The sequence below is a fragment of the Amblyomma maculatum genome, chromosome 9, assembly GCF_055883805.1.
Source record: "Amblyomma maculatum isolate TAMU_Amacu chromosome 9, ASM5588380v1, whole genome shotgun sequence".
NCBI classification, from domain to species: domain Eukaryota; kingdom Metazoa; phylum Arthropoda; class Arachnida; order Ixodida; family Ixodidae; genus Amblyomma; species Amblyomma maculatum.
In genome coordinates this window covers 12,937,029-12,958,052 of record NC_139352.1, presented here as the reverse complement: position 1 = coordinate 12,958,052, position 21,024 = coordinate 12,937,029, and the positions used below count along the sequence as shown (strand labels likewise).

Below are 21,024 nucleotides of genomic sequence, written 5' to 3'. Positions count from 1 at the left end.
GTTTATCAAGGCCACCTGGCCTTTCAGGTGACCGAAAGGCTAACCAAGCCCACCGCGTTGAGGATGAAGGTGTGGAAAGTGAGGTGACTGAATTGAAACAGGGCAGGAAACATGCATTGTTCTAAGTTTGCACAGGGTTCAGGACAAATCTATGCAGATCCTTCCACTACGGAATCTTTTGAAGCCCATGTGTAGCGTTGTGATGTTCTATACCACGTACCATACCGCACCGCAAAGTGCCATTCCATACCTTAGCGTACTCCACATGCCATAAAATACCCTACCGCATATACCCTAACATATCACAAGAAACCATGCAATGCTTCGCAATGGCACACCGCATATTCACACCGTACGGCGCCATACCATAACACACCATACCATAGTATACCATATTACTCCATACATGCATATTACTCCATATACTCCATATGCATGTTGTACACTACAACATGCATATCCATGCTGTACAATGCTATACCATACTATGTCAGTTGACAACCACTACACCATTCCACACCGTAATAAGCCATAACAAACATACTATACAATACCACATCATACGAACTGGCCCAAATACAAACCCAAGTGGCTTATTTGTAATTCATCACCTTTCTAACCTGAAGTTAGTGCGTTAGCGCACAGCCCCTGATGAGGCACGAGTACACGAAAGAGCAATGCATTCAGATAAAGAGTTGACATTACAAACTTGAATAGAGTAGCTTTGATGCAACCACTTCACAGAGTTCCCGCACGGCGAGCAATTCTTGCCCAAAGCGCAATACTGACAGTCAGTGACCTTATCTGTGCCGTGCGCTACATTACCGGCTTTGCCTAGACTCATTGTCATTTGCGCGCAAGAGATTAGGAAACTGACTTATTTAAGCTCTGCACTCTCGAAGTCTTCGAGGACCGTATCTAATCGTGGCGGCCGAAGCGCGCGCCGTTGCTCACCGAGATCCGGAGCACCTCCAACTGCGGCAAAGTCGATCCTGCTTCTGCAGCGACTCAAGAGTATGTTCTTCCCGCGTTTCATAATGACTTGGAGCTTCCTCGTGTTCCTCATTGCATCGGTAGCATGGGAAACAATTGCTCTGCCCATGGTTAAACCGCTGGCTGACTGGAAGCACCCAGGTATGTTATTTTGCCATATGTAGGGTACTTGTCTTAATCTGTCGTGAAGGGAAATAAAAAAGAAAACAGAGCTGCGGATGCGAAGTTGAAGAGCTACTGTTGAAAATGTAGGAAATGTATGACATTTTTATTGAGAATAATGGTAAAAATAATAAATATGGAACTGGAGAAACACAGATGATCGTGTAACCAGAAGATTGTTATTCTAGAAAGAGAAGGGCATGGCGATAAGGTTTGAAGCGGAACTAGAGAGTAGCTGCTGTGATAACTATACGAGCAATGTTTACCATGGAAGGAAAGAGGGAGAGAGAGACTTAGAAGACCTGAAGCCACTTTACAACACTGCATTCACACGGGCTCAGCTCGTACCCTGGCGTGGAAGCGTAAGGCTTGACCTCGTCTCTTCTCGGTTCCTCATTTAGTGTGTGCAGGGATTTAAAACATTAGCTCATGTGGTGACCAGCTTCCAAAGCGGAGAAGAGTGCTTTGCTCGAGTCCTTACAACGGGCAGGAGTGGCACACAGTTCTCTGCAAGATATTGCTTACTGGAGCTCACCCGAGCGGCAACCGATCGCGCAGGACGAAGGCTTCTTGTCTTCCTCTAAACTTCCTAGACTGATCTGATTTTGAAGTGCTGATCATAGGAGTTGTCTGTTGTGGGTCATTGCTTACACAGCGACGACAATATGCCAATTCAAAGATCTCTGCTTTAATTCCGGACTTCAATTATTATCTAGTGTCGCATACGGTGGAGCGATTTCCGGCACATTCTGCAAGACTATTCCTATCAGTAGCTTGCAAAAACTTGAGTGTCAACTTCTCATATGACGAATAAGCTGTCGCTTACATAGCATTGTACACTGATAACTTTCTGTGAACCTGTTTCTTGCGGATAACGTAAATATGTCGAAAAATTCTGAACATTCATAAACGACAAAAGTTACCCGTGCTGCATGAATTTATTTATTTATTATACATACAGGATAGTTGCACCAATATAGACTGGAACGGAAGCAAGCAAAGGAAAAATTAAAATTTACAAGCACATGAATGAGGAATAACAATAAATGACCTCTTCGTGTATAAAATTATCGACGTCATTCACAAAACTGGTAGGACAATAGGATCAAAAGTTCACAGTTACAGACAATAAGCTATGATGTTCCTGAATAGTTAATGATCTGCGATGGTGTCATTCGAGACAGACAGGCGATTAAACAGAAATTTTCACTAACAATTTCAAAAACGGCTGAAAGAGAAGGTGCCGTTTTTATTATTACCTAGTCTGGCTGATGCATAGATAAGGGAGAGATACGTTTGCTGTGGAACTGTGGATAGTGGAATAACTTACGAAAGAGGCACAAGCAAAGCATTCTTTTTGACGTGGTGATAACCGTATGTTAGGCTAGATTTCATAGCTGTGATAATCGTAGTTTTTGTTATAGTTAGAATGAAATAAATACAATTATTCTAAACACATTTCAATGGCTGCGTTATGTTTTTCGACCTGATCCCAAAATGACGAGACGTACTCTAGTTTGGGTCAGAGTGGAGCGTTATAAAGCAGTATCAAAGACGAAAGTGCTTTGCCAATACGCCTTCACAAAGAGCCCAGCATTCAGCTAGCATTGGAAAGTATATGCGCGAAAGGAACGTATCAAATGAGATCGAAGGTGAAGGCCGAGGAATTTGTAAGCGGCTACCTGATTTAAAGGCTCGTTATTGTGAGAGTACGCAAGTCGTTTGCTTAAACTGCTTAATATACGCATTAATTTTAACTGGTTAACAATCAGTTTCATTAACCACAAAATGCACTTCACAGAAACAGCATAAAGGTCATCATAAGTGAGGCCACATCGTGATCACAAGTTATTTTATGGGTTGGGTTGGGGGATTCAGCGCTAACAAAGTAAACGAAAACAGCACTGCGCTTAAGCTCCCTTATGGGTAGACGCGATAGCGCCTCTACATTCCGCGAAGTTTCGAAGTTGACGCTGCCACAGGACTTGGCAATGTCTTAAATGCCTTTAGATGGTTTAGCTTTTATGGAAAGGAAGGCTAAGTAGAGACTACATGTCTTCGTTCTCGATCGACACCTGCACTTTACAGTGAAAGGCATACAATTGGAGGTATGTTTGTGGTCGGTTCGAATCCGTAACCCAATGCAGCTTCCTATTTGACGAACAGTGGATGTCAAATGGGAAGCGATATGATATGACGCCACCCCGAATGCTACACAAGAACGGTTGTGTCACAACGTTGATACGAAATCACGCTCGATTTTGTCCGACAAGGTCGAATAGGCGTTGCCGTATACGGCGACGCCTATTCGACCGAACGAACTGTATAGGGAGTATGCACCTACGTCACAGCGGCCATTTGTTGAAGCACGTCGAAAGGCTGCAGGCATATTTCATTGATTTATCGTTATCTGATTCCGCTTGCACTGCTGAACATATGCTCTGCACCACAAAATGTAGGCCGAGACATCACTGCAATACTTCTTATACTGATTGATTGATTTTGGGGGTTTGTCCCAAAGCGACTGAGGCTGTGAGAGACGCCGTATTAGAGGGCTCTAGAAATTTGGACCACCTGAGGTTCTTTGACTTGCACTGACATCGCACAGCACACGGGCGCCTTGCTTTTCTCCTCCAGCGAAAAGCAAAGCGCCCGTGTGCTGTGCGATGTCAGTGCTCGCTTAAGAACCTTAGGCGGTCGAAATTTCCTGCAACAAAAAGCGGCCGCCGAGGCCGGGAGTCGATCCTGCGCCCTTGGGAACTGTAGTCGAGCCCCCTAACCACTGCGCCACTCCGACAGAGCAATGCTTCCTATACGCTGTCCCGAATAAAATAAGAAAATCACATGCTTAGCCCAAGAAAGATTGGCTGCTGTGGTTAGCTTTGGTTGAACCGTAGATTCCATGAGAAGGGGAACATAGAAGGGATTGGCCGAGGGTAAGGGGACAGCATTGTCAGCAAGGTTGCGAATATAGATGCTCATAGCTGGCACTGGAAAAGTTTAACTGGAGGTCAATGCAAGAAGCCTTATCCCTGCAGTAGGCGGAAATAAGATGACGACTTTCAGCTCTATTTAGAAATATTTACTGCCTACTTGAAATAATTGCTTTTTCTTCCTCGTCTAAGGTGAGAGGAAAACAAAAAGACGAGTCCCGACTTTCTGTCGTGCACGTAAAGAGCCCACTCGACTGTTGTGTGCCAGCAGAATCATGACAACTAGACCTCTTGGCGGCCGATGTCACGACCTTTTTTTTTCCCTATATATATTTAAGTACGGAAGCGGGACAATGCCACTCGCTCAGCATATCTCCTGTCGCAAGATAAGGATGCTCTATCCCCGGCTGCACGCCACACAGAATCAATTTCGCTTAAAGAAACCACTTTTCTATGAAGGCCCCGCGCAGTCTTTTTCATCGTCGCGAGATTGCGTCTCTGTGAAAGCTCGTAAAGGATGTTGTCTGGATTTGAGTAGATATCAGCCTCACCGCTTGTGACGTAAAATGAACGAGGGGAGTGTTTCTTTTGTTCTCTCAAAGTACCACTTCGGCATTGCCGGTAGAAAACGCCGAGTGCGATTGTGGTGATAAGCAAGCTTTGGAGTACCTCAGATCACCCGATTTTATCTGTAGCGCTAGCTGTGCTTTCGTAATGCTTTTGTCGCTTAGTGCATTGAATAAAGTAGTCGGTCTGGCCAGCAGTAAAGTGACAGAAGATGTAATGTTGAGCGAATTTTTGGACATTGCAATGCCAGGGTCCTACAGGGAGTACGCGCCTACGTAACATGTAATGTAGCGCAGCGAAAAGCTACAGTCTTATCTAATCGACGTATCGCTGCCGGCTCTGGCGTGAAGTGCACGCAACTTATGCTCTGTATCACAAAAAGGGCGCCGGTGATGCCAGTTGAATACTTCCGTGTACAGCTGCGGAAAAAGTAAACTGATCACGCCATTGCCATATAACATTTTAGAACGCAGCTCTTCGGAGCCCGTTCCTAGGATTCGCGGCGTCGGCGTTGTCCCTCGTAACCAGCTCCACTTTCACTCCCACCTTCCTTCTTTCCCTTACGGATGCCGTATGGGTGGACGCCGCATGCTCGGGCGACGAGGCGGCGGCAGCCGCGGTGAACAATACCTTTCAGTCCATTGCAACTCTTCCCCTCCCCTCTGTTACCTCCTCAGAAGTGGCCGAGGAGGCAGCGATCGCCCTTGCAATTGCCCACACGGAAGCTAAATATATACTCACAGACTCAAAAACTGCACTACTAAATTTCGCACGTGGGCGAGTTCATGTTTCTGCTTTTTGCATACTGACCTCGCCCACTGCCAACCCGCCCCGCCACGTGGAGCTTATATGGGTGCCTGCACTCGGGGAACCCTGGCAACGATGCCGCCAACAGCTTATCCCGAGGTCTAATACGCCGGGCACGGGCGGTCCCCACGTCGGAGTTCTCCCGGGAGCGCATGCACACGTTTAAAGAGATGACTCAGGCCTACCGGGTCGAGAGACAGATCTACCCCCGACCTCACTCCTCCCTCAGCAATCACCACCAAACACTGTGGCGCCGCCTCCAGACGTGAAAACTCCCATCCCCTTACATTAGGTCCCGTTACCACCCCACTCTTACCGACCCCTCCTGCACCCTTTGCAACCACCCCACTGCCACCCTCGCCCACATTCTATTCCAATGCCCGGCGGATCCTCCCCCGCGGGGTCTGGAGCACTTCACCACCTGGTATGAATGGGAGACCCTGCTACGCTCTAAGGACCCGATCCGGCAAAAGACCGCCACAGACCGAGCTGCCGACGTCATGAACCGTATAAGGAACATGAACGTTTGAGTGTAGTGGGGCCGTGCGGGGGCCCAGGGGCCTGCGCGCCCCGAACTGCTCTGTTAAAATAAATGTTTTTTACTATTACTACTACTACTACTACTACTACTACTACTACTACTACTACTACTACTACTACTACTACTACTACTACTACGGCATGATTCAGGTGTCCACAGAAACAAGTGTGACAGATACTGCGCCTTTCCATTGTAACCAGCTCCACTTTCATTCCCACCTTCCTTCCTTCCCTTACGGCATGATTCAGGCGTCCACAGAAACAAGTGTGACAGATACTGCGCCTTTCCATTGTAACCAGCTCCACTTTCACTCCCACCTTCCTTCCTTCCCTTACGGCATGATTCAGGTGTCCACAGAAACAAGTGTGACAGATACCGCGCCTTTCCATTCCTTTGAATCAGTTATGAAAGGCACGCTTCAGAGCTCAAGTGGATGACGTGACCACACATGGTACACACTGCTAAGATAATTCATGAATAATGCGGGCAGCCACACCGAACTGCAGGGTAACATGAGCAGTAACCGAGAATTCACAGACTGAGAGTAAAGCATCATATTTTGATGTAAATCAATTTGCGTATATACAGCTAGTTTGATAGTCCGGATCTCTAGCCGATCGTCCCTTGGCTTTTGAGGAAGGCCTGGCCCGGATCTATCCCGCCCTCATTTTCCTTTAAAACATATTGCTAGAAATTCGATGGGACACTTGCTAACTTTGGCTACAGCGTTTTCAAGTCAGTTTAAGATATTTGCGAAGGTTCTTTCTTTTCGTTTGTAGCTTGTGAAATTAGCCTCTTCGCCGCGCTACCTTTCTATGGGCCTACGCAGTGCTCCCGCAACCTCCCGATAACTTAATAGCTCTCTTCTTCTTCGACCACAAAGCTTACTTCATGACAGTCAAGAACTGTTAGTGGAATGTTTTTTGAAGGAATATGTGTGGAAAATAAAATAATCTGTAATAGTAAATACATGTCTTGCTCGAAATCTTTTCCTCAATCTATCGAAAAAGGTGAAACAGCTGACGAGGTACGCTCAAATTTCGCATTAGGAAGCAATGTAATCCTCGGCAAATTTTTTCATGTGTTGTTGTTGTTGTGACTGTAGGAAGAAGGAAAAGAAAATGCACGGGCCTGCTACTGGCTCTGTAGCTGAGCCACCTCCGCTGCCTCGTGCGGACAGAAGAGAAATTAGAGAAGAAAGGAAGAAGAAGAGGGAGAGAAAGAAGCGCACCGCAACAAAGCCGTCGTCCACCACCGAAGCAGTGCCGGTGCAATGACGGCCTACAACAGATAAAATTCGGTGGCTGGCTAGCCCGCGCCGCAAGCGGCGTTGAGCTACCGTCCCAGCCCCGTAGGGCCAGGATCTGCCACCCTTCACCACCTCCTTCATGTGTTGCCTAAATGAAACTGACTGTTGCATTATGTGCAGGATGGTAGGAGATGCTAGTGAGCTTTCTAAAAGACACACAATGTTCCAGTATTTAAAGTTAAAAGTTAAATTGGTTCACAGGAAGGGAAAGGCGCAGTAACTGTCACACTTGCTCTGTGGACACCCGAACCGCGCCGTAAGGGAAGGGAGGAAGGTGGGAATGAAAGTGGAAAGAGAGAAAGAGGAGCCGTAGTGGAGGGCTACGGAGTAATTTCGACCACCTGGGGATCTTTAACGTGCGCTGACATCGCACAGCACACGGACGCCACTTCGTTTCGCCTCCATCGAAACGCAGCCGCCGCGGTCGGGTTCGAACCCGGGAACTCCGGCACAGTAGTCGGGCGTCTTACCACTACTTCTTTCCGGTTTTACTCCCACCTTTCCTCCCTTCGCTTACGGTGCTGTCCAGTTGTCCACCGAGAAATGTGACAGATACATGCGCCTTTCCTTTCCTCTAATTAAATTACAATAAACTGGGTTACAGGAAAGGAGCACTATCTGTCACCTTCGTTATGGACACCTCAACCATGAGTAGGGATTTTACTGATTACTAATTTTATTTATAGGAAGGGAAAGACGCGGTAACTGTCTCACTTGTTTTCTGTGGACACCGCAACCGCGCCGTAAGGGAAGGGAGGAAGATGGGAGTGAAAGTAGAAAGGGAGAAAGAGGAGTCGTAGTGGAGGGCTATGGAGTAATTTCGACCACCTGGGGATCTTTAACGTCCGCTGACATCGCACAGCACACGAACGCCTCTTCGTTTCGCCTCCATCGAAACGCAGCCGCCGAGGTCGGGTTCGAACCCGGGTACTCCGGCACAGTAGTCGGGCGTCTTACCACTGCACCACCCCGGCGGGGCATGAGTAGGGAGGAAGGTGGGTGTGAAAGCGGAAAGAGAGAAAGGGGTGTCGTAATGGAGGGCTACGGCGTAATTTCGACTACCTGAGGATCTTTAACGTGCACTGACATCGTGGAGGAAAAAGGAAGGAAAAACTTAATTTTGCCCTATATTATTTTGGCAGAGGTGTCTCCTTGTTGCATCGTGGAGGAAGTGGTGAAGGGTGCCTTTTGTCCTATGGGGCTGGGACTGGTAGATCAACGCCGCTTGCTGTGGGGGCTAGCCTGCCACCGAATTTTTACCTGTTGTAAGCCGTCATTCCACCTGCCACCGCTTAGGTGGTGGCTGTTGCGGCGCGCGTCTTTCTCCCTCTTCTTTTTCTTTCTTCTCTACTTTCTCTCCTATCCGCACGAGGCAGCGGAGAGCACGTTAAAGATCCTCAGGTGGTCGAAATTACTCCGAAGCCCTCCACTACAGCTCCTATTTCTCTTCTCCACTTTCACTCCTACCTTCCTCCCTTCCCTTATGGCGTGGGTGAGGTGTCCACAGAAAACAAGTGAGACAGTTGCCGCGCCTTTCCCTTCCTATAAATCAACCAATCAAGGCAGCGGAGGTGGCTCATCTACAGAGTCAGTAGCAGGCCCATGTATTTCCTTTTCCTTCTTCCTACAGCCACAACAACAACACTGACATCGCACAGCGCACGGAAGCCTCCCTCTTTCGACTCCAGCGAAACGCAGCTGCAGGCGGTCGGGTTCGAACCCGGGAACTCCGGTACAAGTAGGGTCTTAGCCACCGCACCCTTGCGGCTGGGCATTTTCTCTAAACGAATTTAACCAATTTAAGAGTTTATCGCCAAGGCCCTGGAAGTTGCAACCCCGTTACGGTTTCAATGACCAAATGTCGTTGGTACGGCTCCCTCGAACTTATAAAGCTCGACTAGCAATTTTGTATGCATGAACCCGTCTCTAACAGCGGTCTGACGCCATGTGATGTAAGGTGGACCCTAAGGTAATCGCCATCTTCAATGATACTACTTAACCTAGACAGGTCATGGGGTGGTCGCCATCTTGGGCGTAGTAGTAGTAGAAGACTTTATTGAAGCGCAACACTTTTTTTTTACGCAAGCTTGCCATAAGGCATATTATAGAAACTCATGTTGTAAAGAAGATGAAGAAGAAACAACGCTGCGGCATCGCCATCACCATCGCTGGTCTCCGGCGCCCATCTCTCTCGCGCTGAAGCTGTGCCCTGCGGCTGGTATTCCGATCCAGCTGTGCCCGCATTACTGCCAGCGCTAGACATTCCATTCAACGATTAAATCCACATTTCAATGTAAATTATTTTCGTTGCTTATGCGTCAAAAAACTCCATATAACTAACTAACTAACTAAATTATTTTCGGTAAGGAACCGGAGCTGGCTCCCACTTTTGTCGTTGTCGGTGAGCCATTTGAAGCGCAACACTTGTGCCTAAAATATTGATGGCATACTGGACGAGCAGGCGCTGTTCTTTATCACCCTCAGCACCAAGCCAGTTCACCCAGGTCCAGATATTATGGTAGGGGGTGGGAATGTAACCCGATTGCAATACAACCGGCCAGGAAAATAGGCAATGAGAGGGGTTGGCATAACGGAAAGGCCAGTTCGGGTATGAAGGATCGCGGCGGAATTTGTACATATAAAGCCACGCAGGGGTTATGGGCGTATTCAGCTGTACCTGTTGAAGGACGTGAGCCTCCCGTGCGTAGATATTAGGATGAGTGTCGGGGTAGAGATCGCCCGTGAAACTCGTAACCGGGCACCGTTCATACCCTGGCCCAGGTCCTTGGAGGGCGGGTCGAGACTGTCTCTTTGCGCCACCATCAGATAATATTACAATGCTGCTCGCTTAGACTGCAAGCTCTACCTCGACCTTCATCTTGGGTGGCACCGTGACCTAGAGTAAAACTTAGGGTGGCCGCCACCTTAGGTAGCACCACGTGACATAGGGTGTACTTTCGAGTGAACGCCATCTTGGATTGCTAGGATATGGCAAATCACCATGGTGAACCTGCTCCGGACATTGAGAAATTTGAACTCAAGCCTTCATAGTCACGTGATACATCTACCATCTTGAATTTGGAGCCGCCGACAGTACACCAGAAATCGCCAAACGTGAGAAGAGCTTATGCACTTAAAAGCTGAGATTTTGCTTTGAATACTGGTAATTTATACGTAGCGTACGTATCAAAGGGCTGAAGCGGGCTTGTACAACACACTCCCTATCCATCCGTATCATTGCTAACATTGCAGGTACGTGGCGCGTACGTCATAAACCTACAGCTGGGACACAGTCCGCTTTTTTTCACTGGAATGAACAGGGCGCCGATATGTTTTCTCGTTGGAAAATGACAGCACACACCTTCATAAAATTCATTGCATTATAAAGAAAATGTTTTTGCCAAGTGCTTAATGGAAGCAGGTTTTGTATTTACGAGTGCAACATTTTGTAATGAATCGTCAACGCCTGGAAACTGAGTGATATTAAAAGGTTGCGTGGTCTACATATATTTCACATAAAGCTCTGCGGATTCGGCAACCCGCCTGGCCTTAATGTCACGGTTCCTTAATATGGACGATGCCATCCTCCTCATGTCAAAAAAGAAGGACCTCCGTTGCCGCATGCGTGGTCTTTGTCCCTCCGGTTGCGGTAACCCTTCCCAGTGGTCCTACCTGCGCAGAGGAGGTTGCGCTTAAGACGATCAAGGTCGAGGTTGCCCTCACTCCCTCTGTGACTTGAACATGACCTCAATTCCGATACTTATGTCCACGTCCAGGGTATTCTGTATGTAACTCCCAGAACAGTGAGGCAGATATTCACCACTTGTGGCTTTGCCCGGCGCTAAATCCGATGAGAATTCGGCACCTGACAGCAGTGAGTCTCTCGCCAAACAACCCACCATCTTATATTGCTACGCAAGAACTTCATCTTCGTTCCCTCTTGAACTTTATTAGAGTGGCCAACCTTTTTCTTTCATTTAATACCCCTTTTTATTTTTACATATTTCTTTATGCCCTTATAACGTTATAAAAGAATAGGCATGGGCATAATGCAAATACAAGATTAGCTAAGGTCACTAATGTTAAGTGACTGGATTGACTGGATTCCTACGGAGTGCCAGTGTAACTAGGGGCGGCTGGAAATTAGGTGGGCGGATGAGATTTGGAAGTTTGGGAGAATCTAGCAGATACAATGGATACAGCTGTCACACCGGGATAATTTGAGGGATATCGGAGAGGTCTTCTCCTTGCACTGGCTGCAGTCAGGCTAATGGTGATGAGCGACAGGGGGACAGAACGTTAGAAGTTGACCTACGAATGAGTCTCGCTCTCTTTCTACCGCTTCACGCGAAGAAAATTTATACCCTGTTAACCAAACTCTGAAGGCAGTAGTCACAATTACCAGACTGGTGAATATATTGAGGTATTCAGTGCGCAATACTCGAATAATTCGATGGCGACAGCTGCTCGAAAGAGGAGTTAGTATGGTCGAGCTAGCACACGCATTTCGTGGAGTGTGGCGAATGCTAGAGTTTGGCAATCGAGCAGTTGTGGGCAGGGTCGAAGATACGTATTTGTTAAGCTTAATGCAATTAGTGCGGCAGTACGTTTCTGATCTACTACCCGCAGTACAATAAGGGGATAGTCCGATTCTACCAGTGGGTCCTTTGACGTATCTCCAGCTGCGTATGCGGTGCCGCGCACATATGCCACTGCACCAAATGTCGCTTCGAGTAGATGACGCAACCACGTAGTCTCTTTTTTTTTTTATTGGACCATCTTTTGTTTGCCAGTTTAACTTCTGGTGGGGCTTAAGTGGCGTGTTTCTGGGAATAGAAAACAAATGAATCTAAAGTCAACTATTGGCAATAAATCAAATGTGAATTGCAAAATGAGGACACAAGCGGAGCAAGCTCAGTAGCAGTGCAGGCTAATTTCATTTGGTAGTCACGAACTCTGTTCATCAGAGATGTTGATCAAAGTTGCTTGTATCCTTTCTCCTTGTTTTTGCTTACAGAACTTATCCGGGTTTCGTCCAGCTCTTGCACAGCAAACACGTTCTCTGTTACCCCGTAATATGCAATGTGAAAACCACCTCGAGAACGTTTGAAGGGTTTTTTACTTGATGGCTTATGCGCCTTATTCGATCGTGCGCATGATGACTTGTACGGGCGTTTGATGATTTCTTGGCATTCAACTCCCAGGAATACGGGCTCTAGAAGGACCGGGGCGCTTCCAGGGAGACATCCTTCTCTCTACTAACCGCTCTCATGACGTAAGTCGCCTCTGCTATTTCCCTGGCGCTTGTGTGCTTCATTCTAGAAAAATAATGAATTCATCAACCGTTTTTAAAGCGAAAGTTTTACCAGCCCCATTGACCGAAAAGCCGTGTGCGGCGTTACCACTTTCAGGGTACCCAGCAGTTCGTCGGCAGCAGTACGAAGAGAGTGCGGTGGGCGCATGTGGGAAGGAAGAAATACGGCCCTCCGAACCATGAGGGGGAGCTAGGCATGTGGAGTTTCGGGTGTCTGACAAGCGAGCGGCGCGTAGCTTCTTGCAGACCGGTGCCGACGCGTCAACTGTTTCCTACGTTCTCTGCACGTAGTGGCGATTCCACACGCGGCGGCGGGTTCCCCACAGCCGACACGCCGGGTAGACATCTGTAATGTTTTGAAGAAACGTGTGCGCTCTTAAAGCAAGTCTCAATTTCGTCGGCAACACGAGAGAAACTGCTGAAGTCCGGATCGAGTCCGAAGAAGAGCGTCGTGAATGGATTCCAGTGTTGAGTGCTCGCATAAGCACGGGTGTGATGGCCGGTCTGGTACCCGTAGTATGGAGGAGACTTGCATAGTATACAGAAAGGCTATATGTGATTTAATTTCAATGGCGAAAGTGTCTTATATCGTATCATACACCCTGGTGTAGAAGAGTTGATCGGAAGTGCTAAAGGCCGGTGGCCGCCGAGTCAACGTTCACTCGTCAAAGGTCTCCGCTATCCCGCCTTGCTTGACGGAAAGATATCATGCACACGCAGCGGCGGCGACGAAAGAAGTCAGCGCGCGTACTCCGCCGAGAGCTATCGAGGATCAGAACACTGTCAAGATCACGGCAGTGTGCCGGCTGCGAACCCCACAGGCTCGGTCTCTTTTTCTTATGCGAAGATCGCCGTTACAAAGCTACGCGTCAATGTTGAAGGATTTATGAACTTGATGCGCATATCAATTAAACAGGCAATCATCTCACATAATCGCGAGCGTTCGAGAAATCATGACTAGACTACACTGACCTTTTCTATGATTCACATATGACCCATGTGTTCGGATGATTGGAAAGAGAGTGAAAACGAGGACGGTATTCTGTACGATATGTTTGTGCCTTTGGGTTTATATGCAAAGCAGGAGAGGTCGGTGCGTCACTCTGATCTTAACGCACGATCAATGAAAAGGTATTTTAGGGAAGTCGTTGCAAGGAACATTGAAATAATAAAACATAGGAATCCGCTGCCTGACTGGCTCCTGCACACAGTTCTTTTCTAGTAGCTGTTACTCACCTTAGATTGAAGTTTCACCAATCTGTTGCTTTCCCCGAACGAGTAATCGCGCATAAAGCGATGTAATGTACCACATTGACAGTTAATCTCTATGCTGTTTGTCTGGGAAAGGTGTAACGGTTTTGTGGCAACACAGTGTGAGAAACACCAACTTGTAGGCCGAAATGGCAAAAAAAAAAAAGCGCTTAGACTGAAAGAGGCAAGAAAAGGACACACAAGAACAGCACGCGATAAAACAGCAGGCGTCAGATCAGCCTACAAAAACAGCGCAGTGAAAAAACAGCATAACGAAATAACAGTGCAGAAACAAAGGTACATGCTAGGCGGATCAACAGTGAGAGTTCAACGCAAGCATTTGGTAGGCCTGTCGACTCTCGATAATTCGAGCTGAAAGGGGCAGAGAAGTTTGTTTAAACAGTTGAAACAAACGGCAGGCTTTTTACTATTCTTCTTGCTGACGGAAACAAGATATGGGTTCGTTGTGAACCATCTTACAATTTCAGCTTGAGGTACTTTAGTAACGCCTTTTATTGCCCCAGGACATAAATGATATTGTTGTGATAAAAACGGGATGTTAAATAATGAAGAAATTTTGGCCGATTCATTGATGTTAAAGAATTCGAAAAGTTCTAACACTTTATGTGGGGGTTATAGGCCTGTTCTCCCCACTCACGCTATACGATCAATGCGATCATTTTGTGTCTTTTGGTTTGTACGGAGAAGTAGAATGTCAGTGTACAATTCTCTGGTTCTAACGCTCGGCCATTCAAAGGTATTTTACGGACGCCATTGCAAGGCATATTGAAATAATCAAACATGGGAATACGGCAAGTCCAGATAAATATAATTTATCCTGTGTTTCTGGGTGCGACAATTGCACGATATTTATTTCTAGTTGTTGTATACTGTGGTGCCTCAAATTAGAACGCAACATATTTGCGTGGGCCATACCGCTAGGGTGTACCAAGAAAACAGACACATTTTCTACAAATGTGAACATTTCGTTTCACTGGAACGTTGAAAGTCAGGTTCTTTTTAAATTACAGAAAATGCTTTTAACCTCAGGCTGGAGGTTCTATGTCTTCGGTTAAATCTGGCTTTTAGGTAGCTTCCTGAGTTTGCTCTAGCGGAAAACTGTGCAAACGCAAGAAAAAAAAAAAAAAACGATCTACTGTTAGTCGCACGTTTTGTCATGCTTCTTAATTTTTTTTTCTGCCAACTGTCTCAAAGTGCAGTCACTTAAACTAAAGACCCCCGCTCTACCGGCCTTTCTGATGCTGGAACCGGCCAACAATATCTCTGAGAGCACGGAGCACGTTAACTTAAATAACAAATAGCACTACATGACTGAGAATAAGGGTTTCACCTAAACGCTACGGCGTGCCCCAGGGCATCTGAAAAACTTTTTGCCGACGACTTCGCAGAAATAGACATAGTGGCTCATAAGCCTCGATTGACACTGGAATTGAGTACGGGGATTCAATGTCCGAGTAAGACCTTTCATGTGCAATTTTCTCCTGATTGGTTTTCTTATATCGATTGATCTAACTCCACAAAATGCGACAATAAATTTAGACAGAGGAATTGTCTGCAAGTACACAAATATGCAGAGCGAACGAGCTGATGGGGAAAGAGCAACTGCAGGTGTTTTTTTTTTTATGCTGACGATATTTGCGTATTCGCAGCGGAACGCAGTGGTCGAGGACGATGAACTGTGGCCCGAAGGCGTCGTTCCCTACACCATACATGACAAACTCCGTCGTAAGTACAAATGAAGCAGTCTGCTCGACGCGGGGTTGGCTGTGAGCAAGCAGCGCGTGTCTATATTATTTTTCAGCACTTCAGTATGGAGGTTCACTCAAGTAGGGGTGGCATTGCTTAAGTCATTGAACTTTTATGGAAGTGCACCAGCCACTTAACGAGCAGAATGCATGAATGAAAGGTGCAGAAAAGTGGGCTGGGCAGCGAAGGAAAAATGTCTAAGGAACTTTACAGAAACTGCATAAAAGGACACCATTTTGCATTTACGTCTAGCGTAAAAATGGAATGTACGCAATCAGTAATTTTGCACTGTGTGATATAAAAAATTCGCGATATTTCCTTTGTTGTCGCAGTATTTACACATGTTTAAGTTATCGGTACTTTATTACGCTTTACTTGGAAGATATTTACGGGAACCATGCACAGCCTCCATCGCGAGCCAGCTTCTGACTGACAGTGAGAAAATGGGCTTTTAATTGTGACGCTCTCTTCTAGTCACTATTGCCGCCACTCGGTGATGATGAACATTATTTGGTACTGTTGGAGACTTCGCTGGAGCACTTGCCTCTTTTACCGTGGTTATGCCACGGAAATACTGTGATTTTTCTCTACAGTCGGAACCGGCATCTTTCAGCCGCATATCAACTTGGTCGACGGGGTGCACACGCTTTCCCTCATTTTTTTTTTGTTCCAGGCTCCACGAAGAAGATCCGGCAGGCTATGGACGAGATTGAGTCTCGCACCTGCCTTCGATTTGTGCCCCGGCGAAGGCACCGCAACTACATTCACATCATGCGCGGAGATGGGTGAGCATCCTGGAGAGAACTGCGTGCCATGCACTAAATACAGACGCTGAAAATTATCAAGACGAAACGACTGCAGAAAGTTTCACTATAATGGAGTTTCGAGAACTCAATATCACAGATGCATGCCCGTGTAGACGAACCTTGCTCCTGTTAGTGCGCCCTGTCTAATATTAACGTTGATCATGTCAGGAACGGTGGCAAATCATCAGGAGGGCGCTGTCTCCTCCTCCTTCACTTTTGCGGCTAAGTGCAACGCTTGACCAGCATCAAAACTAACAGCTCTCGTCACAGCCTATTCTAAGGCTGGCATACCCACTGCTCAACACATAGAAATGTTTTTAAGCAACTAATAGAGTAAGCAGATAACAGATCTTCACTAACCTCTCCATTTTTTGTGGTGCCTTGCAGTCGTTTTAGTTTCATCCTGCCTAATGGGGTTGCTAAGACAAAGGACGCTGGAGGAAATGAAAGCCATGGTGACTGCGTTTCAGTGCAGAAACAAAAAAGAGAAAGTCGCCTGTGTGCTTTGCAATGCGAGTAGTGCACACTAAAGATGTAAAGGCTGTGGAATGATTCTGGAGGCATTCCCTGTGGCGTTTTATTTAATCACTGCGTTTTAATTTCTATCTTGATTCCTGCTATCCCGACCTAAATGAGAGGCTATGAGGAGCCATACGGTTACTGCGTCTTTTCTCAGTTGATAAGTGCAGTAAACCTTTCGCTTTGCGCGGATACCTAATGCGCATCTTAAGGAGCGTGAGAGAGTGATGAGGGAGGACGGGATAAATGGGCGTCATAGCGGAGCGCTACGGATTAAATTTAACTACTTGGAGAGATGGTTTATCACATACTGGCATCGCACAGTGTGCACCAGAGGTTTTTTATTTTGCACACTTAGCCTTACGCCGACTGCGCTCGTGCATCCTTTTTATAGAACACGTTCTCAAGATTTCCTTAATGTACACGTTTGAGTTTGACGTGGTCAAGAACAGGAATTACAATACCTACAAAATTCAGGTGTTAATTATATTCTTTCTTTAACCTCTTCAATTTGGACGTAGGTGTTACTCCTACATTGGTCGCCAAGGCGGTGCTCAGAACGTGTCTCTTGGCTCCGGCTGTCTTTACCGAGGCACCATCTTGCATGAGCTGATGCACGCGCTGGGCTTCGACCATGAGCACTCGCGCTCTGATAGGGACCAATACATCGACGTCTTTCCGGAGAACGCCGAGAAAGGTGAGGACAGCCTTGCACTTGAGGAATAAGTTTCTGTAATAAGCAGGGCCTTAGAAATGGAAAATGGATTAGATATGCCTCGGCGTGCTTTGAGTAATTTCTAACCTATAATTTCTACTTGGTTAGGCTGTGAGCATACGTGACTACGACAGATTTGTGGTTAGTTTGTAAGATTTGGTTAGTTGTGGTTCATTCCAAGTGGTTATCTGGTTTGCTAGTAACTGTTCAGTGAGTTGACAGCAATTGTGCCGTTCTGCATTTTCTTTCTAGTCGCCACTGCACAGTGAAAGAGAAACAATCCGCTAGGGGGAACACGGTGTCATTATCAAATAAAGCATGCTGGTGTATATCGCTCCAGTTCAATGTACGGCAATAAGTATTATTATCAGGAAACGAAAACAAAATAGAGAACTCGAAACGTTGGGGTCTTAAACGGCTATGTGGTTGTCCCTAAGACGCACATGGCGATCCACTCTTGAGGTTAAAATAACACTGGAATGCGTCGCCGTGCTCTTGGGAGGGACCATGTGTCCGTCCAGGCAGCGAACCAAAGCGATGTGGTGGACTACGGGGAGAACACCCCCCAGAACTTTATGCGAGCACTGCACTTTTCTTAAATACAAGACCGTGGCGAAGGCAGGGACGTTCTGAAGATGATGCCCACACATTCGCGTATTTGCGTTAAGCGTGGGTTAGATTGTACAGTGAGGGGCTTTGAAGAATGGCTGTGGGTGCCCTGCGATACTGTGTACGGGACGCCTGCGAAGAATGGCAGTAGCCTCTCGGCTGTTAGTGGATGGTAGATTTTTATGCACTATTGCATCCAGTATTTGCATTCCACAGGGGGCAGAGGCGTGCGGAATCTTCAAAGTTCTTTATGACAGCACGTAGAAACAACAGCTGGCCGGTAGAGTACGTATGCCTAGATTATGCTGTCCGTAAAGGGCCTAGAGAAATGAGCATCGTGAGCAGTTTGATAGTAAGCTTAGATTATATTTTGGAAGGTCAGTCTACCCCCATAAAGAAGGGTGTTCGACAGATGGATACATCTCATTATTCTCACAATATCTCACAATTAACACTAGCACTATTCACTTCCTACTTACAGGAATTATTCAGATGTCTGGGCTGAAAACAGGTAGGGATAAGTGGTAATGTAGAATACCTAAGTAATCTGCGATTCTTTGATAACATTGCCTTCCTAAGAAACTCAGGCGAAAATTGCAAATTATCATTAAGGAGCTAGACTGGCAATGGTCTAAAAATACGTAATATACTCGGAAGATTTAAATATAACGTTCGACAGTTCAGATAGGAATCAGCAGTAGAAAGTGGCGGTGAAACACGTTTATTTAGGTCATGCAGTAAGCACAGGACCGGAACGCGAATGCGAATTAATAGAAATAAGACTGGGATAGAACATACTTTGCAGGTATGTTCAGATCACGAATGGCCGCCTACCAGTATTCTTCAGGATCATAGTGCGTAACAACTATTTCAACTGGTGCTCAGCTTTGGGGCAGAGACGTGGAGGTTAAAGAAAGGAGTGTGACGTAGTTTGAAGAAAACGCAGATATGTATGAAAAAGAGGATGGTAATGTTAAGAGACAGGAAGCTAGTAGATTGGACCAGAGAAAATTTGGGGTAATGTCATTCTAATAGAAATCAAGAAGAAATAGGCATGGGTAGAGTATGCAATGCAAAGGCAGTTATTACCCTGTACAGGGCAGGTATTACCATAAGGGTAACTGACTGGATTCCAGGAGAAGGCAAATGTAGCAGAAGGTGTCACTTGTTTAGATGAGCAGATTACATTAACAAGTTTGCTGGCATTAGGTAGGCATAACTGGTACAGGACCGTTTTAATTGGAAGGATGTGGGAGAAGCCTTTGCTCTGCAGATGCTCTATGTAGTCAGGCTGTTGAGTATGATGAGTAGCGCCTCTCTCTCTCTTTATCGAGATAAAGAATCATGCAATAGATTGTATCCTGCCTGCACACACACGTTGAGCTTAAACTTGAAGGCAACAAACAAGCTTGAAATTAACTTCTGAACAGTTTGGGGATTTGTGAAAGCGAAAATAAAGCGAAAGAACAGCAACGACGTCTCTGCTCTGTATTGACAAAGAAGAATTTGCGAGACATATAGCATGTAGGCACAAAAGTCTTTGCAGGAGAGTTGATGGTCATTAAAAGAAGCATTACAGGTTGAGAGTCATTTCTGTTCTCTGCCACCAACCTTCTAACCAGCATTGATTCTTTTGAGACGACGGATTCCCAACAGTATTTATTTTCACCTTTAGTTTGTTAATATTTTGTATTTGTATTATTGTGCGTTGTATTTTGCGTCTACAGGTTTTACTAATCTTTTGTTTAGTACTGATAACCTGTTCACGTCTCTCCTACTTGGGCCTACTGTAAGGGCGTGCAATATTTTCTAAATAAATAAATAAATAAATAAATAAATAAATAAATAAATAAATAAATAAATAAATAAATAAATAAATAAATAAATAAATAAATAAATAAATAAATAAATAAATAAATAAATAAATAAATAAATAAATAAATAAATAAATAAATAAATAAATAAATAAAAAATGTTTTCTCCTTTTATACAGACTGCGAGAAATGATGAAATAGCTGATGAAAAAAGTGAAAATGAGATGTTACAATGCCTGAACACTCGCTAATCCTACCCTCCCCTAACGTCTTCCTTCTCAGAGAACGTGGAACAGTTCGACAAGCTGGAGCCCTGGGAAAATCGATTGCTGGTGCCTTTCGATAAGAATTCGGTCATGCTGTATGGTTCAAAGACGTTCGCTCGTAAGCCAAGGCTGAACACGATACTCGACAAGGACGGCAACAAACTCACAGAGGTCCACGACAAACCGGGACTTAGTCGTAGCGACGTGCGCAGGATCAAACTTCTGTACGGCTGTCGAAAATAAACCACCATTCCTACATAAAAGAAATCAATTCTTTGCTGGCTCCAAACGAAATTGCAGCTCTTCAAAAGAAACTGGACATATTTTATTACGTTAAGCTGCAACTTCGATAAGGACCTACGAAAAGTAGCGAATGAAGTTTAACGCACCCTTGGACTACCGGTCAAGGCTTAGGAGATAAGCAGTAGTTAGGAAATGTCCGTGCATACAAAATAAACCAACAGCTGAGTACAAATACACGGGAAATGGATGAAACTTTTTTATTATTTTAAGGAAGAGATACATTAAGTTTTGAAGTTGTGGTTTTTGCACCTGCCTTAAGAAGTACCTCTAGACAGTCAGACAGTCTGCAGTAGGAATCCTGGGTCATTAGCATAACTGAGAGTGACAAAGGCATTGTCAATGACTGCT

The 21,024-nt window shown here is 45.8% G+C and overlaps 1 protein-coding gene across 1 annotated transcript; it reads left to right on the top strand.

Annotated features, from left to right (window-relative positions):
• The first annotated feature begins 899 nt into the window (after nucleotides 1-899).
• Nucleotides 900-20,640, top strand: LOC146178344 (astacin-like metalloprotease toxin 5). The gene is made up of 6 exons (XM_084579743.1): nucleotides 900-1,134; nucleotides 12,517-12,587; nucleotides 15,548-15,623; nucleotides 16,318-16,429; nucleotides 17,491-17,666; nucleotides 20,390-20,640. Exons 1-6 carry the CDS (start codon nucleotides 1,017-1,019, stop codon nucleotides 20,614-20,616), a joined length of 780 nt encoding a protein of 259 aa, XP_084435869.1. The 5' UTR covers nucleotides 900-1,016; the 3' UTR covers nucleotides 20,617-20,640.
• Nucleotides 20,641-21,024: the final 384 nt, after the last annotated feature.